Here is a 13,243-nt window from a genome sequence, read left to right as displayed (position 1 = left end):
TGTAGTAATTAATTTGTTATGGTAAATTTGGAACTGTAGTGAATGTTGTGTTTAAATTGAGGAACTTATGTGATTGTTGATATTTGTGTTTAAATTCAGAATTTGTGGCATGTGATTTGGATTGTAATTTAATGTGTTTGTGGTATGTGTTTAAACTCAGATTTGTGGATTTGTTCAGAACTTGTAAGATTGTCCATAATTTGTAACTCAATTCATAACTTCTGGTTCAATACAGGACTTGTAACTTCTGGTTCAATTCATAATTTGTAGCTCAATTAATAACTTATGATACTTGGTAGCTAAATTGAAAGTGAAAAAATACAATGCATTTCATTTCAAGTTCATGACAGTTCGTATCCAGAACACTATGGGTCCAAAAGAATACCCATATTAAGGACATAAACAGACCTATAAACAACACTTCCATGTGTCTCCAAAATGACATAAATACAACACAGATAAGACCTATAAACAGCACCTCCATGTGTCTTCAAAATGACATAAATTCAGCACAGCGAAGACCTATAACCACCACAACAATGTGTGTCCAAAAAAACTTAAATGTAGTAGACAACAAACCTAAAACCACCACGACAATGTGGCTCCAAACGTTCAAAACACCAAAATAGCAAGTTCAAACAACAGACTTACAGACCACGAAGCATCACAAACCTGTGCCTCACAAAATACAAAATATAAGTTCTAATATGATAGCTAAAAAACTACTTCTGCACATGTGCTATTTTCACATGAGCTTTCCCTTTTTCCTTTCGCTGCAAACTCTGTCTAGCTGACTGGGTAGTTGTTCGTGTAGTCTGTCCAAACGCAGGGTTTGTCACTGCTGATCCATAAGGTCCAAACAAAGGGCATGCCAGTGCTGATCCAGGCTACAAACACAAATATGATTTATGAGTCATTACACTAACATAATTAAAAAGTTCAAACCAGTAAAACAACATTAGAAATTAATAACATTTCACACTTACATTGAGTGTTGCTGCACCATCATCATCGATGAAAATTCCACGACCAATGGTTGGTCTGCGACCTCGCCCTCTACCTTGGCACCGACCTCGTCCTCGACCTCTAGAAACAGCTTGACCACGTCCTCGACCGCTTCCTTGCCTGATTGCATTGTCAGAGGTACTAGTACTAGCTTCACCACGTCCTCCGCCGCTTGATAGACTAGCCATTGCTCTTAGCACTGCCAATTTTCTTATTGATTCAGTCCTCATCCTTTCTTGATATGCACGTAGATCCGCCAAATGGACATCCACGTGCACACCGTGCCCTCACCCTAATTTTGTCATTTTTCACAAAATGAACAGCCAATTTCTTCACAATAGCATATTTAGCAACCGCAAATCGACATTCTTCTAAGTTTTTGAAAATCATACCCAACCCAAAAACTGGAATTTGGGTTTCAGGATCATAATTAACCTTGCTACTAGCCCTCCTCAGTGCATCATCCCCACATTCCTCATCACTTTAGCTATAGAAACTACCCAACTCATCACTGTCATAGTAGACACTGTCATTCTCATTATCATCAGAAGAACCACTGTCTGATTCCAGTTCATCGTCTCCGTCAGACTCAGGATCATCAACCTCTAAAGTATCCTCATCCTTCTCACTTTCCTGATGACCAGCTCGATCTCCATCCCCCTCATCAGCTCTCTCTCTCTCACCCTGACCACCTCCACCTCCATCCCTTTCTCTAGCTCCCCTTTTACTTTTCCTGCCGGTAGGTCTCGACTTCCTTACATTCGTTCTTGCTGCTTGTAATTCATCGTCTTCATCATCTGTCAATATGCTCACATTGACACAAACATTATCAAATGTTTCTTGGGGCAACCCATCATCCAAATTCACATCGTTGTCACCCTCGTCTGGTACCATTTGTCTACCCTCATGTGGTATAATTTCTCTAACCTCAACATCCTCGTCTACATCACCTACCCTCTTGACATATATGTGAAATTCTGGACCAGCATGCTCCTCATCAATGATGCGCCTCAAAGTTGAATCATCAGGGACTAACACATAGCCACGTCGCATACCTTTGTAGTAAATTGTCTGCATATCTCTACAACCAATTGAGCATATATATGACCTTAAATCAATGTAAGAAATCAGGTCCAAATCCAATTGTACAGCAGCTGTTATTGCACTACCTCCCTCATACTGCTCCGGTCTAAACAATCCCCCGTGATGTATTACCAACGTCGCAAGAACATCCAACATATTACCTGAAACAAACACAAATATCCCATTACTGAAATGCACAGTAGCAAACCAGTTACCCATCATTAGCTCAGAAATGGGAACACAAAGAAACTCTCTAAAATCCACCATATTTTAACATGTCCATTCAAAACATTATGAAATAACCCTAAACACTATGAAAAAACCTTAACAAACAACTTATTTTAGCAATTTAATATCAAAAAAGTCTGAAACCCTAAAAACATAATAATTAATCAATTAAGCAACAACTATAACACAAAACCCTAACTACTCGACAAAAACATGGCAATAGTAAAACCTAAAATTTCTTAAACTGGGGACCACAGATGACAACATTAACCATTATTATAAAAAGCACAAAATTATTCTAATTGGTATGCAGGGGACCACAATGTGAGTAAACAACAATATCTACTAACCTTTTTATCACAGCACAGGTCCCAACAATGGCGATTGCTTTAAATATCAAACCCCAGCAACGTTAACCCCACATACCCTACCAGAAGCAGATGGATCTTCGATTCAAGTGAATGAAAATAAAAAATGGAAGTTTCTAACCCCAGCAACGTTAACCCCACATACCCTACCAGTCGTGGATTTTTTTAGTGAAGGGGAATAAAAAATTCAGAAAATGACGATACCTAACTGAGAAACAAACAAGAACGGCGTATGGTATGATAAAAAAAATTAGGTTTAGGTTTAGAAGAAACTTTTGTTTTCAATTGAGATGAAACGGTGTCGCGTTCTGTTCAAAATTAGAGATCAGGTAAAACGGATCGTTTCATTCTTACCCAGTCACATTAATTGTGTGTCTGACTTGGCTTCCTACGTGGAAGCTCTATTTAAGTTCACACAATACCAACGGAGCGTGCAGACACGCTTTTAACAGACTTCCATTTAGGGACCTGAAGTCGCGAATCCGTGTAGTTTAGGGACCAGTAAAAGACAAAATTCAGTTTAGGGACCAGATAATCAAAACAGGTATACTGTAAGGACCTGGAAATGGATTTTTCCTAGATTATATTATACATTCACCTATATTTAAATTTTAACATGTTCACTTATTATTTGCAAAGTATTATCACGCGATAATTCTATTGGTTTAAATATTAATTACCCGGATTCTCTTATTAAAGTGGCCACTTTTATTTTGACTAGTTTCGCATTACGTGCTATGCACGTGACTCGTAACGTAACTCGTCAATGAACATATTAGTAAATTTATTAAAATTATATCAACTTTTTATTTATAATTAATATTAAATTAGTTAAAAAAATTGTAAAAGTAAATATAATATATTCGATTATTAAATTTTTTTCCATACTGAATCTATCCAACTTTTATAAAAATTACAGTTTTATCTAAATTTGACCAATTTACTATATATCTAATTTGAAGCTGCTTTTTCAAGTGTTAGTAACGTGACGTTCTGTCAATCGGGAAAGGTAAAATTGATTTAATTCTACCTTTTAACAATTGAATATGTAATTTAAAAAAAAAAGAGAAATAGTTATCAATTGAGATAACACATGGTTAGGATAAATTAATTTTGAAGAATATTAAGTCGATTTTGAAAAATTAAATATATTTCCAATGTATTGACTAAATTGGAATAGATTAATAATTTTTAAAAGATAATTTTTGAAAAGTCAATAAAATTTGACTTTTTAATGCCACTAGCCATTAAACAATTGATATAGTTTAGGATGATCAAAAATTCAGTTAAACCAAATTAACTACTAAACGATCTATTTTGGTTACTTCAGTTAAAGGTTTTTTGTCATTTTAATTAAAGGTTTTTGGTTGGAGTGGTCGGTTTGGATGATAATTTTTATTAATTTTGTTGTTTCTACGATTTTGTTAAATTAATTAGATCCAATTAAAGTGCTAAAACAATTCGATTAAGTTGGTTTTAATTATTAAGTCGGTTGGTTTTCACCATTTCTGCTGGTGCCTTACTTAAAAATTCAAATTAATACAAATTTAACTAATTTCAACAAAACAAAAAATGAAAAAAATAAATAAGCTATGTATTTTAAGTATGACACTGATTATCCTTAAAACTAAGTTAAAAGGAAACTTGTGTAGAAAGCAATGCATGGTGGTGATGTAAGTAGAGTAGAAAGCCCCGGATGAGGATTGAGAGTCCTTGTTTTGTTTTACTACTTATCTTACCACTAATTATTTCCTTAATTATACAAACCAATTTGATTTATCCTAACAAACCTCATCTCCATTTTTCCTATAACAATTCTTCCTTTTCTTTTCAGGATTTGGAATATTCTTAATTTGAATCGCCTCTCTATATATTTGTATGATATGATGCCATACAAACACTCTGCTACAAAATACAGAACCAAGAAAGAAAGAAAACCATTTGCTAAAATGGTGAGCCCTGGAAGTAACAAGCAGAAGCAACAGCACCGATTCGGCATTACAGAACCAATATCTTTTGGCGGCCCTACTGAGTACGATGTGATCAAGACGCGTGAGATCGAAAAGCTTCTGCAAGATGCCGGATTGTACGAGACTCAGGAGGAGGCTGTGAGAAGAGAGGAAGTGCTTGGCAGAATTGACCAGATTGTGAAGCGTTGGGTCAAAGTAGTCAGCCGCAAGAAAGGGTTAAATGAGCAGTTAGTGCAAGAAGCAAACGCCAAGATTTTCACCTTCGGTTCTTATCGATTAGGGGTGCATGGCCCCGGTGCAGATATCGACATTCTTTGCGTGGGGCCTAGACATGCGACGCGAGAAGAAGATTTTTTCGGTGAGCTACATGGAATGCTTTCTGAGATGCCTGAAGTCACAGAGTTGCATCCTGTTCCTGATGCGTATGTTCCAGTGATGAAATTCAAGTTTCTGGACGTTTCTGTGGATCTTCTTTATGCAAGATTGTCCCTTTCGGTGATTCCTGAAGATTTGGATATTTCGCAGGACTTTGTACTACACAACACGGATGAACAAACTGTTCGTAGTCTTAATGGTAGTAGAGTTACAGACCATATTTTACGATTGCTGCCTAATATTCAGAATTTCCGCACAACATTGCGATGCATGAAATATTGGGCAAAGCGACGCGGTGTTTATTCAAATGTGTCAGGGTTTCTAGGTGGTATAAACTGGGCGTTACTTGTCGCACGCATATGCCAGCTATTTCCCAATGCACTGCCCAGTATGCTAGTCTCCCGGTTTTTCAGGGTGTATACGCAGTGGCGTTGGCCGAATCCAGTCATGCTCTGTGCAATTGAAGAAGGATCTCTTGGTGTTCCAGTTTGGGATCCTAGAAGAAATCCAAAGGACAAGAATCATTTGATGCCTATCATCACTCCTGCTTATCCTTCCATGAATTCTAGCTACAATGTGTCGCACAGCACCTTGCGCATCATGTCAGAAGAGTTCCAAAGGGGGAATGATATATGTGAGGCTATGGAGGCAAGTAAGGCGGATTGGGATAATCTATTCGAGCCTGTCGCGTTCTTTGAAGCATACAAGAATTACCTGCAGATAGATATTGGTGCACAAAATGAAGATGATTTAAGAAAGTGGAAAGGCTGGGTTGAATCTCGTCTTCGTCAGCTTGTCTTAAGGATTGAGAGACACACATATAATGAGCTTCAATGCCATCCATACCCTGGCGAATTTGCAGACAAATCTAGGCCTCTACATTGTTCGTATTTTATGGGTTTGCAGCGTAAACAAGGAGCTCATGCAAATGAAGGGGTACCGTTTGATATCAGGCTAACTATTGAGGAATTTAAATATGTTGTCAATATGTATACCTCGTGGATGCCTGGAATGGAGATCTATGTAAGTCACGTAAAGCGACGAAGTATTCCTAGTTTTGTTTTTCCAAGTGGTATCCGTCCTTCAAAAGAAACTTGGGACAGCAGACGAAGTTTAGCAGAAAAACTAGCTGAAGGTAAAGGATTTTCAGATGGATCGGGTGAAGGAAGGAAGAGAAAGCAGACTGACGAAAATGTAGGAAATCTGAAGAAAATGTGTGACAGTTCAATGGAATCTTCACTGCCAAATACTACAAGTTTTACGAAACCATCAAATGCACCAGTGATCTCCAACAGTGGAGCTGCTGCATTCACTTCCTTATGTCCTAATGTTGGCTTGGAGGAGCTTGAGTCTGTTGAACTCGCGGCACCAATTTCTATTCGGATTCCATCTGTGGCTCAGCGAAAGCCACTTATCAGGTTGAGCTTCACCTCACTAGGTAGAGCCAATGTCAGATGCAGCTAGAAGGGACAGAGTGTAAGCTGGAAGAAAGCTGGCGCCTCAACATGAGCATTCTCTAGATTTTTAAATATAGATTTTTGAAATTTCAATCAATGTAGATTTTTATAAAAACTTATCATGTTGTCAATGATATGTTTTTGATATTAATTGTAGCTATCACTTTTTTTTATATTGCTTTATTTTTATTAAATTTAATAAATAATATCTTGATTGTTATATTTCATCCGGTTTTAAGCATTTAACTTAAACATTACAACTAAAAAATATAATCAATATATTTTAATTTATAAAAACTTTTACTAAGTTAACTGAATCTTAAAACTTGTTAACATTTATGAATATTATTTTTAATTGTGTTATTATATTTTTTTGAAAAGGGGATAAATTTAAAACAATAGTAATTAATTTTTTTTTAATATTTTTAAAGTGACAAATTAATATTCATCAACAAATTACACATTAAATCTTATTTATATGTGAATAAGAATTAAAAATAAATCAAAACCTTTCAACAATAAAGATAAAATTAGTTAATGGCCAAACAAAATTTATTTTGTTATTGTAACAATAGTATCTTGATTGTTATATTTCATCGGGTTTTAAGCATTTAACTTTAACATAACAATTAAAAAAATAATCAATATGTCTTAATTCACAAATACTTTTACTAAGTTAACTGAATTTTAAAATTTGTTAACATTTATGCATATTATTTTTATTTGTGTTATTATATCTTGTTGTGAATTTCAATTGTTGGCTTTGGGCACACCAAACTCCTGTCCAACCGGTTTATAATTTTCTATCTCCAACATTGAAACAAACTAAAACCAAGAAACTACTTCAGGCTAAAATTCTTCTAAGCATTAAATTTCTAGGCAATTTTGCTATCAAAAGAATCAGAATCATTTACAATAGTTTCGAGTCCTGAGCAGGTCAGCTACCACGAGAGGCTGAATCATCCTTATGTAGAGCAACATAGTTTACTGGTGATGCATTATAAAACCTGCTCTCTCTGCGTTCCTTCCCGGAAGATATCACATGCCGCCCTGGTGTAGCCCCACGCCGCCCATTTGGTGTTCCGGCCATGGTGTTTGCACTTGTGTTCTGCCCCAGAGGCTTCTTTGGTCTTGAACCATACAGTGCCTCTTGTTCAGCTGCAACTTGTTCTTGCTGACGTTTCTGTTCCTGTAAAAGTTTTGGGCAAAAGCATACGTGAGGTGCAATGTAGTAGGGAACCAAAAAACTGAAAATGGTGGAATAAGATAGCAAAGAAATAATATTTTTACCAATGTTATAAATATAGAATTTCAAAGTTCCATAAGCATTTTTAGAACGGAAATAAAATGCGGAAACATAACATTTGATAACTTTATGTGCAACATAAGTAAGGCATGTACAATAACTTAAGCACAGAATCATGAAAAAAGTAGATGAAAACTACACAACTTTGTAGTAGGTAAATGAAAAATACTGAAATGGCGAAATGGAAAGTTTATAAATATATTATAAATATAAAATTTCAAAGTTTTAAAAGCGTTTCTAAAAACAGAAACGAAACACGGAGACGTAACACTTGAGAAGTTCTCATGCAACATAGGTGAGGTATGTACAATATAACTTAAGCGGCATCATGGAAAAAGATGACAACTGCACAAATTATTTCAAATAACCACTCACTATCTAGAAAAAGAGAAATAAGTGGGTGAGCAATAGATACCCGGGATCGACGCTTCTCTTCCTCTCTCTCCTGTCTCAGATCAGTATAATCTTGCAAAGTTTTTAGAAGCGGAGCCTGGATATCAAAAGGAATTTTAGCTGCTGCTGCAAATGGCTTGACGTTAACACAAGAAAAATGAAGCTGGTGTACTACTAACCTTGTCATACAAGAATGGGACTCCATTCTCCAATTCCCATGCCTTCACTTTCGCAGTCAAATTATCAACAATAGCTAGACAACAGCTCGTGTCAAATTAAGATTCAGGGTAAAGGCATTGTAACTTTCACTCTATAAAACAAGCAATCAACTTTTTTCTCTACAAAACAAGCAATCAAGTGCAATTGTGATGCACGACTAGCATACTACTCCCTCCGTCCTAATAGAGTTGTCCACTTTGAGAAATATTTTTGTCCCAAAATTCTTGTCCACTTTGAAAAGGTAACTAACTTTTTTACTCAATTTTTCTATATTACCCCTATTTAAAATCCACTAATGAGTAAATTGAAAATAAATTGCAAGTGGACCCTATATTAAATAGGGGTATAACAAGAAAAGTAAGAAATTTTTTATAAAATCTATAGGTAATAATTGCTTTTCTTAAACTGTGTGATAAAGGCAAAGTGGACAACTCTATTGGAACGGAGGGAGTATATTATAGACCTTCACTTTCAACTCCGATTTATAGCACACTATTGATTATCTAAGTTGCTATGATTTCTTTTAAGTACGCGATTGAAATTTTCCAAAGTTTTATTTTCCCTCTTTATCAACATAAACTGAATGAATCACACTCTTTTCAGATTTCATAACTATTAATTGCCAAAACACTGAGGACGATGTATAAGCACATATGACTAATTTTTCCGAAAGACAGATGGTGTTTATGTTCAAGATACCAGCACAATAAGCGTAAGCGTTGCTCTTATGGTCCACATCACTGGAGACTAGAAATATAGTCATCTCCATAATTGGAGATCATTTCTAGAAGAGGTTATCAAACTTTACCATAATTTCAATAACAGAATAACATAAGGAAATGTGATATGATTGCAAGCTCACATGGTACTTTGCCGACCAGAATCCGTGCTTTTTCTGCACGTTTAAGATTTTTGTGTGCTCCTCTCCCTGCATTATATCTATTCTCATCCTGGTATTTCAAGAAATGGAACCCCATTGAATTATTCAGTAATTGTTATCTGGCAGCAAATTTAATTAATGGTTTCTAATCTCTTTCATGGATCCAAAAGCACAATTACATGAAAGTGGTGAATAATTCTGAAACAAAACAAATAAAGGCAAATGATAAATATCTTGTAAATTTAGACTAACTAGAATCAAGAAAGTGCAGGTGTTTTTGACAAGGAACAGGAGATACATCTAATTCAAATGCAATGGATCATATGACACCAGGACATCCATACTACGAAGCATGTGTACTCAAACCATGAATAAAGTAGCATCTAGCATAGGACTACTTGTAACAGTAGTGTCTGTGCAACTTTAAGAAATGAAAGAGAACAAATTAACGCGATCAGCATATAACATTCTTTTAAAAATTATGTTTCCCAGCAGGGCTTACTCTTTCATATTCATCAAGCCATTGTTCTTCCTCAGATGCACATCTCCACTTCTCTACCTTGTCCAAGATATCCTTCCGGCTTAAAGCGTGTTCTTTGGCTTTTGTGATCTGTTCATCCATGCTTGAAAGCAATTCAGATAGATCCACATTACCTATGACAGCACAATTAATTATGTAAGCAGCAAAAGATATATAAGTAGACCATACAGTCATCAAAATATCCACAATAAATGGGTCCGCATAAAAGGAATACGGCAAACAAGTCTATAGACTAGAATAATTCTGGCATCTCTAATATGGTTGCATTGATCAGAAAACCAGCTACTTTGCTAATCATTGCTGGCTTAAAATCACTATTGAGTATTGAAAAAAAAAAATTGCAGGAATAAATTAATAAAATAAATCTGAGAATAATTTCACAAAGATGCTACTAACTATCGACAAAATATGTAGTTGAATTACTAAAGATGAAGTGAAGATAGCATCTGATGCAACACATCAACCAACAAATATTCTTGAACAGGATATCTATTCAAGTATGCAAAAATGTGAAGTCCATGACAAAATGTTCAAGGAGCATTAGCAGAAACAAGCAAACCAATAAACACAAGGACCAACATCATAATTGTAGTTAGAAATAAGAAGCAATCGGATAACTTGCAGCTCCAACATCAAAACAAACATGCAAACACAAGTAGTAGTCACAGAAAATGCTGAATAGCATGGAAGAAAGTTGAGTTTTGCAGGAAACCAGATTCTGTAAGGCTAGTGAGCGTCTGCCTTGCTGCATCACCATCTACATCCATATGAACTCCTCTGTAGATTTCTTCCAGCTCATTTTGCCTCTTAAAAACTAACTCCTTCAACTTGCTGGTTTTGTAAACATTCAGTCTTTCAACTTCAATTTCAGCCTAAAAATTGTTAGCAGTATATGAATAAAACAGAAAACAATTCGTGCAGTAAATCAAACAGAAATTGAAAAAAGAACTGCTCCAGACAACTACTTCTGGAAAAGGAGAGAGATATTTTGTTACCTGCTCAATAACTTCAAGAGCAAGAGACCCCGACCTTAAATCTTCATCTGCAGAGGCAGAAATTAGCAAAGTAATATGGTCCCATTTTCTTTGCTCCTCAGGTGGAGTGTCCATTAGGTCCCATAGCTGTGTTAGTCTGCATCCAAGACCTTGAAGCTGAAATAAGAGACAAAGATTATAACACAAACAAGAGATGACATAGGTGATAGGTATGATAATATATCCCTCCAATGATGCAGAGGAGCTTGAATAGACTGCTTTCCTGCAGCAAATGCATCAGTTTTATTGCAATTTCAATTCCCTATATTCATCTCATAACTATTAGCCATCTGTACAATTTTACTGAAATTATAGATACAGTGCACATCTCATCAGCCAACTTTTTTCCAATGATATAAAGACACATGAAATGAAAAAGAAACTAAGACATGAATAATGCTACAATATGATTGTGATAATTTCAGGCTAAAAGTTGCGTTTGAACATCACCTTTTGTAACCTCTGTTGTTTCTCCTGCTTTAGCGAATGTATCACACTTGTTAATCTAGCAAGTGTGTCATTGCTGATGCTCTTGGACTGACCATTTTCAGAATCAATCAAGCTACGGTCAACATCTTCAATAGTCTTAGAAAAATCAATTGACATTACAACTGACAGATCATGGATAATACTAATGCTGCTGTTAACCTTTTGTAACCGCAAACTCTAAAATTCAAACAAGGGAAAGTATCAGACTTAAGTCAAATTAAAATCAGCTACAAATTACGATCTCAATTAAACAAATTGCTTGTGTAAGTAACCTTTTCGTTTTGAAGTTCCTTAAGGTGCGACTTAAGCTCCCCCAACTTATTCACCGTCAAATCATTTTCATCAACTTGTGGATCATTAGAATTGATAGAATCATCTGTGCCAGCTATTTCTGCATAAATTCGAGCAATCTGCAACTGTATTTCACTAAATTCTTTCAATCTTCCTTGTTTTTTCGACCTTAAGTCTTCTAGAGCAGGTTTTACTGCAGATATTTGCTGCTTTATAGTGCCCTTTCCCTTTTACAGTTAGAATAAAACACCTCTAAGTCAGTATGCAACATACAGAATAAAACCCCTTATATGAAGTAATGATGCCAAACAAATAATAACACCAATAGAAAGAAAGCACAAACCCGTGAAAAGGAGACAGTTTCCCCAAGAGCCGAAACAAGTTGTGAAATTTCAGCCACAACGTCAGCCAATGTTTGAAGCAAATCAGCTTTGTACTTTCTAGTGATGTCCACCTTTTTACGGTATATATCAAGACACTCTTGCTCAAGGTGCAATAGCATTTTATCTCGCTCACTATCACCCTCCCCAATTTCATCCCATATTTTCTGCATAACAATACCAACTGATTAAAAAAGACTACAGTATAAGTCCATGCATCACTATTCATAACTCCAGTACCCTCATTTACTCTTGTGCACTTCCCAATACTCGAAATGTGAATTCTTTTTCTACGCTCATAAAAATCACGAATAACTAATAAATTCAATACATACTTTTTAGGAAATAATAAACACACAATTGAATCCATAAAACGGCAATTTATAAGGAAATGCAACTAAATTTTTAGTGAATTCCAAAATTTCAAACCCCTATAATTAATAAACCAAACTAAACTCAAACACTTACTAAACCAAACACAATTCATATACATGTCAGTTGCACACAATACACTTCAATCAATCAATAATCAAACTGCTAAAACCTACTCAATCAAACCAAACTATAAAAAAAAAAAACGAAGCCAATCAACAATAATTTCACAATTCCTTTACAAAGACTTGAATTAAAAACCGCGAGATAGAACCTGCAATTCAACGAGGAGAGTGCCGCAAGTAGTGCGAGAAGGAGAGACCGGTGAGAATATCGTTGCCATTTTTGAATGTAAACCCTAGAAATTAAGAAAGCAATTCAAATGAAAATGATATATAGAGAGTGAGATCAGAATATAAGAGCGTTACGATTATGTTTTTCTTACTATGGAAATTTTGTTGCCTTTTATACACTCTGCTACTGCATTACATTTGGAGAGAGGTGAGAGGAGAGGATCTGGAAATTATTATTGATTTGTTTTTTGAAAAAGTTAACGTACGGATTTTAGGCGCCAAGATCAATGTTTTCGTTTTCTCTGTTAAACGACGTGTCGACACTGTAGCAAACTGGATGTAGTTTAGCTTGCTATTCTTTTTCGTTTGATTTCTAAACACTCCTTTTTTTTTTATCAAAAGTAGAATTACACTAGATTAGATATTAGCGGAGTTAGCGGAGGTTAGTGAGATTATTCATTTTTTAAGTAATCGATTGGCTGTCAGAGGGAGGATCGAACCCCTGTCCTCTAGAGATACATAGTGAAAGTAGCCCACTGAAGTACACCTCACCCGTTCT

General features: G+C 35.5%; 3 protein-coding genes across 4 annotated transcripts; 1 reads left to right on the top strand and 2 right to left on the bottom strand.

Moving 5' to 3' along the window:
* Positions 1-688: 688 nt before the first annotated feature.
* LOC126681353 (uncharacterized) lies at positions 689-1,246 on the bottom strand. Its single transcript, XM_050376897.2, has 2 exons — positions 987-1,246; positions 689-887 (listed from the first exon to the last, which is right to left on the bottom strand). The coding sequence occupies exons 1-2, from the start codon at positions 1,233-1,235 to the stop codon at positions 723-725; spliced, it is 414 nt and encodes a 137-aa protein (XP_050232854.2). The 5' UTR covers positions 1,236-1,246; the 3' UTR covers positions 689-722.
* A 3,358-nt stretch (positions 1,247-4,604) lies between these two features.
* Positions 4,605-6,568, top strand: LOC126682590 (nuclear poly(A) polymerase 1-like). The gene has a single exon (XM_050378315.2). It carries the CDS (start codon positions 4,634-4,636, stop codon positions 6,491-6,493), a length of 1,860 nt encoding a protein of 619 aa, XP_050234272.1. The 5' UTR covers positions 4,605-4,633; the 3' UTR covers positions 6,494-6,568.
* A 696-nt stretch (positions 6,569-7,264) lies between these two features.
* LOC126683385 (65-kDa microtubule-associated protein 5) lies at positions 7,265-12,960 on the bottom strand. 2 transcript variants are annotated; one of them, XM_050379256.2, is made up of 12 exons: positions 12,837-12,960; positions 12,666-12,749; positions 11,983-12,186; positions 11,621-11,866; positions 11,310-11,525; positions 10,821-10,976; positions 10,538-10,697; positions 9,787-9,938; positions 9,267-9,354; positions 8,365-8,438; positions 8,208-8,282; positions 7,265-7,675 (listed from the first exon to the last, which is right to left on the bottom strand). In XM_050379256.2, the coding sequence occupies exons 2-12, from the start codon at positions 12,732-12,734 to the stop codon at positions 7,424-7,426; spliced, it is 1,692 nt and encodes a 563-aa protein (XP_050235213.1). In that variant the 5' UTR covers positions 12,735-12,749; positions 12,837-12,960; the 3' UTR covers positions 7,265-7,423. The 2 variants fall into 2 exon arrangements, with proteins under 2 accessions (XP_050235213.1, XP_050235215.1); XM_050379258.1 differs by lacking the exon at positions 12,837-12,960 and having other exon boundaries at positions 12,666-12,829.
* Positions 12,961-13,243: the final 283 nt, after the last annotated feature.

This window comes from Mercurialis annua, linkage group LG5, assembly GCF_937616625.2.
Source record: "Mercurialis annua linkage group LG5, ddMerAnnu1.2, whole genome shotgun sequence".
Lineage (NCBI taxonomy): Eukaryota > Viridiplantae > Streptophyta > Magnoliopsida > Malpighiales > Euphorbiaceae > Mercurialis > Mercurialis annua.
The sequence above is the reverse complement of the archived record's forward strand: the minus strand, read 5'-3'. Positions and strand labels throughout refer to the sequence as shown.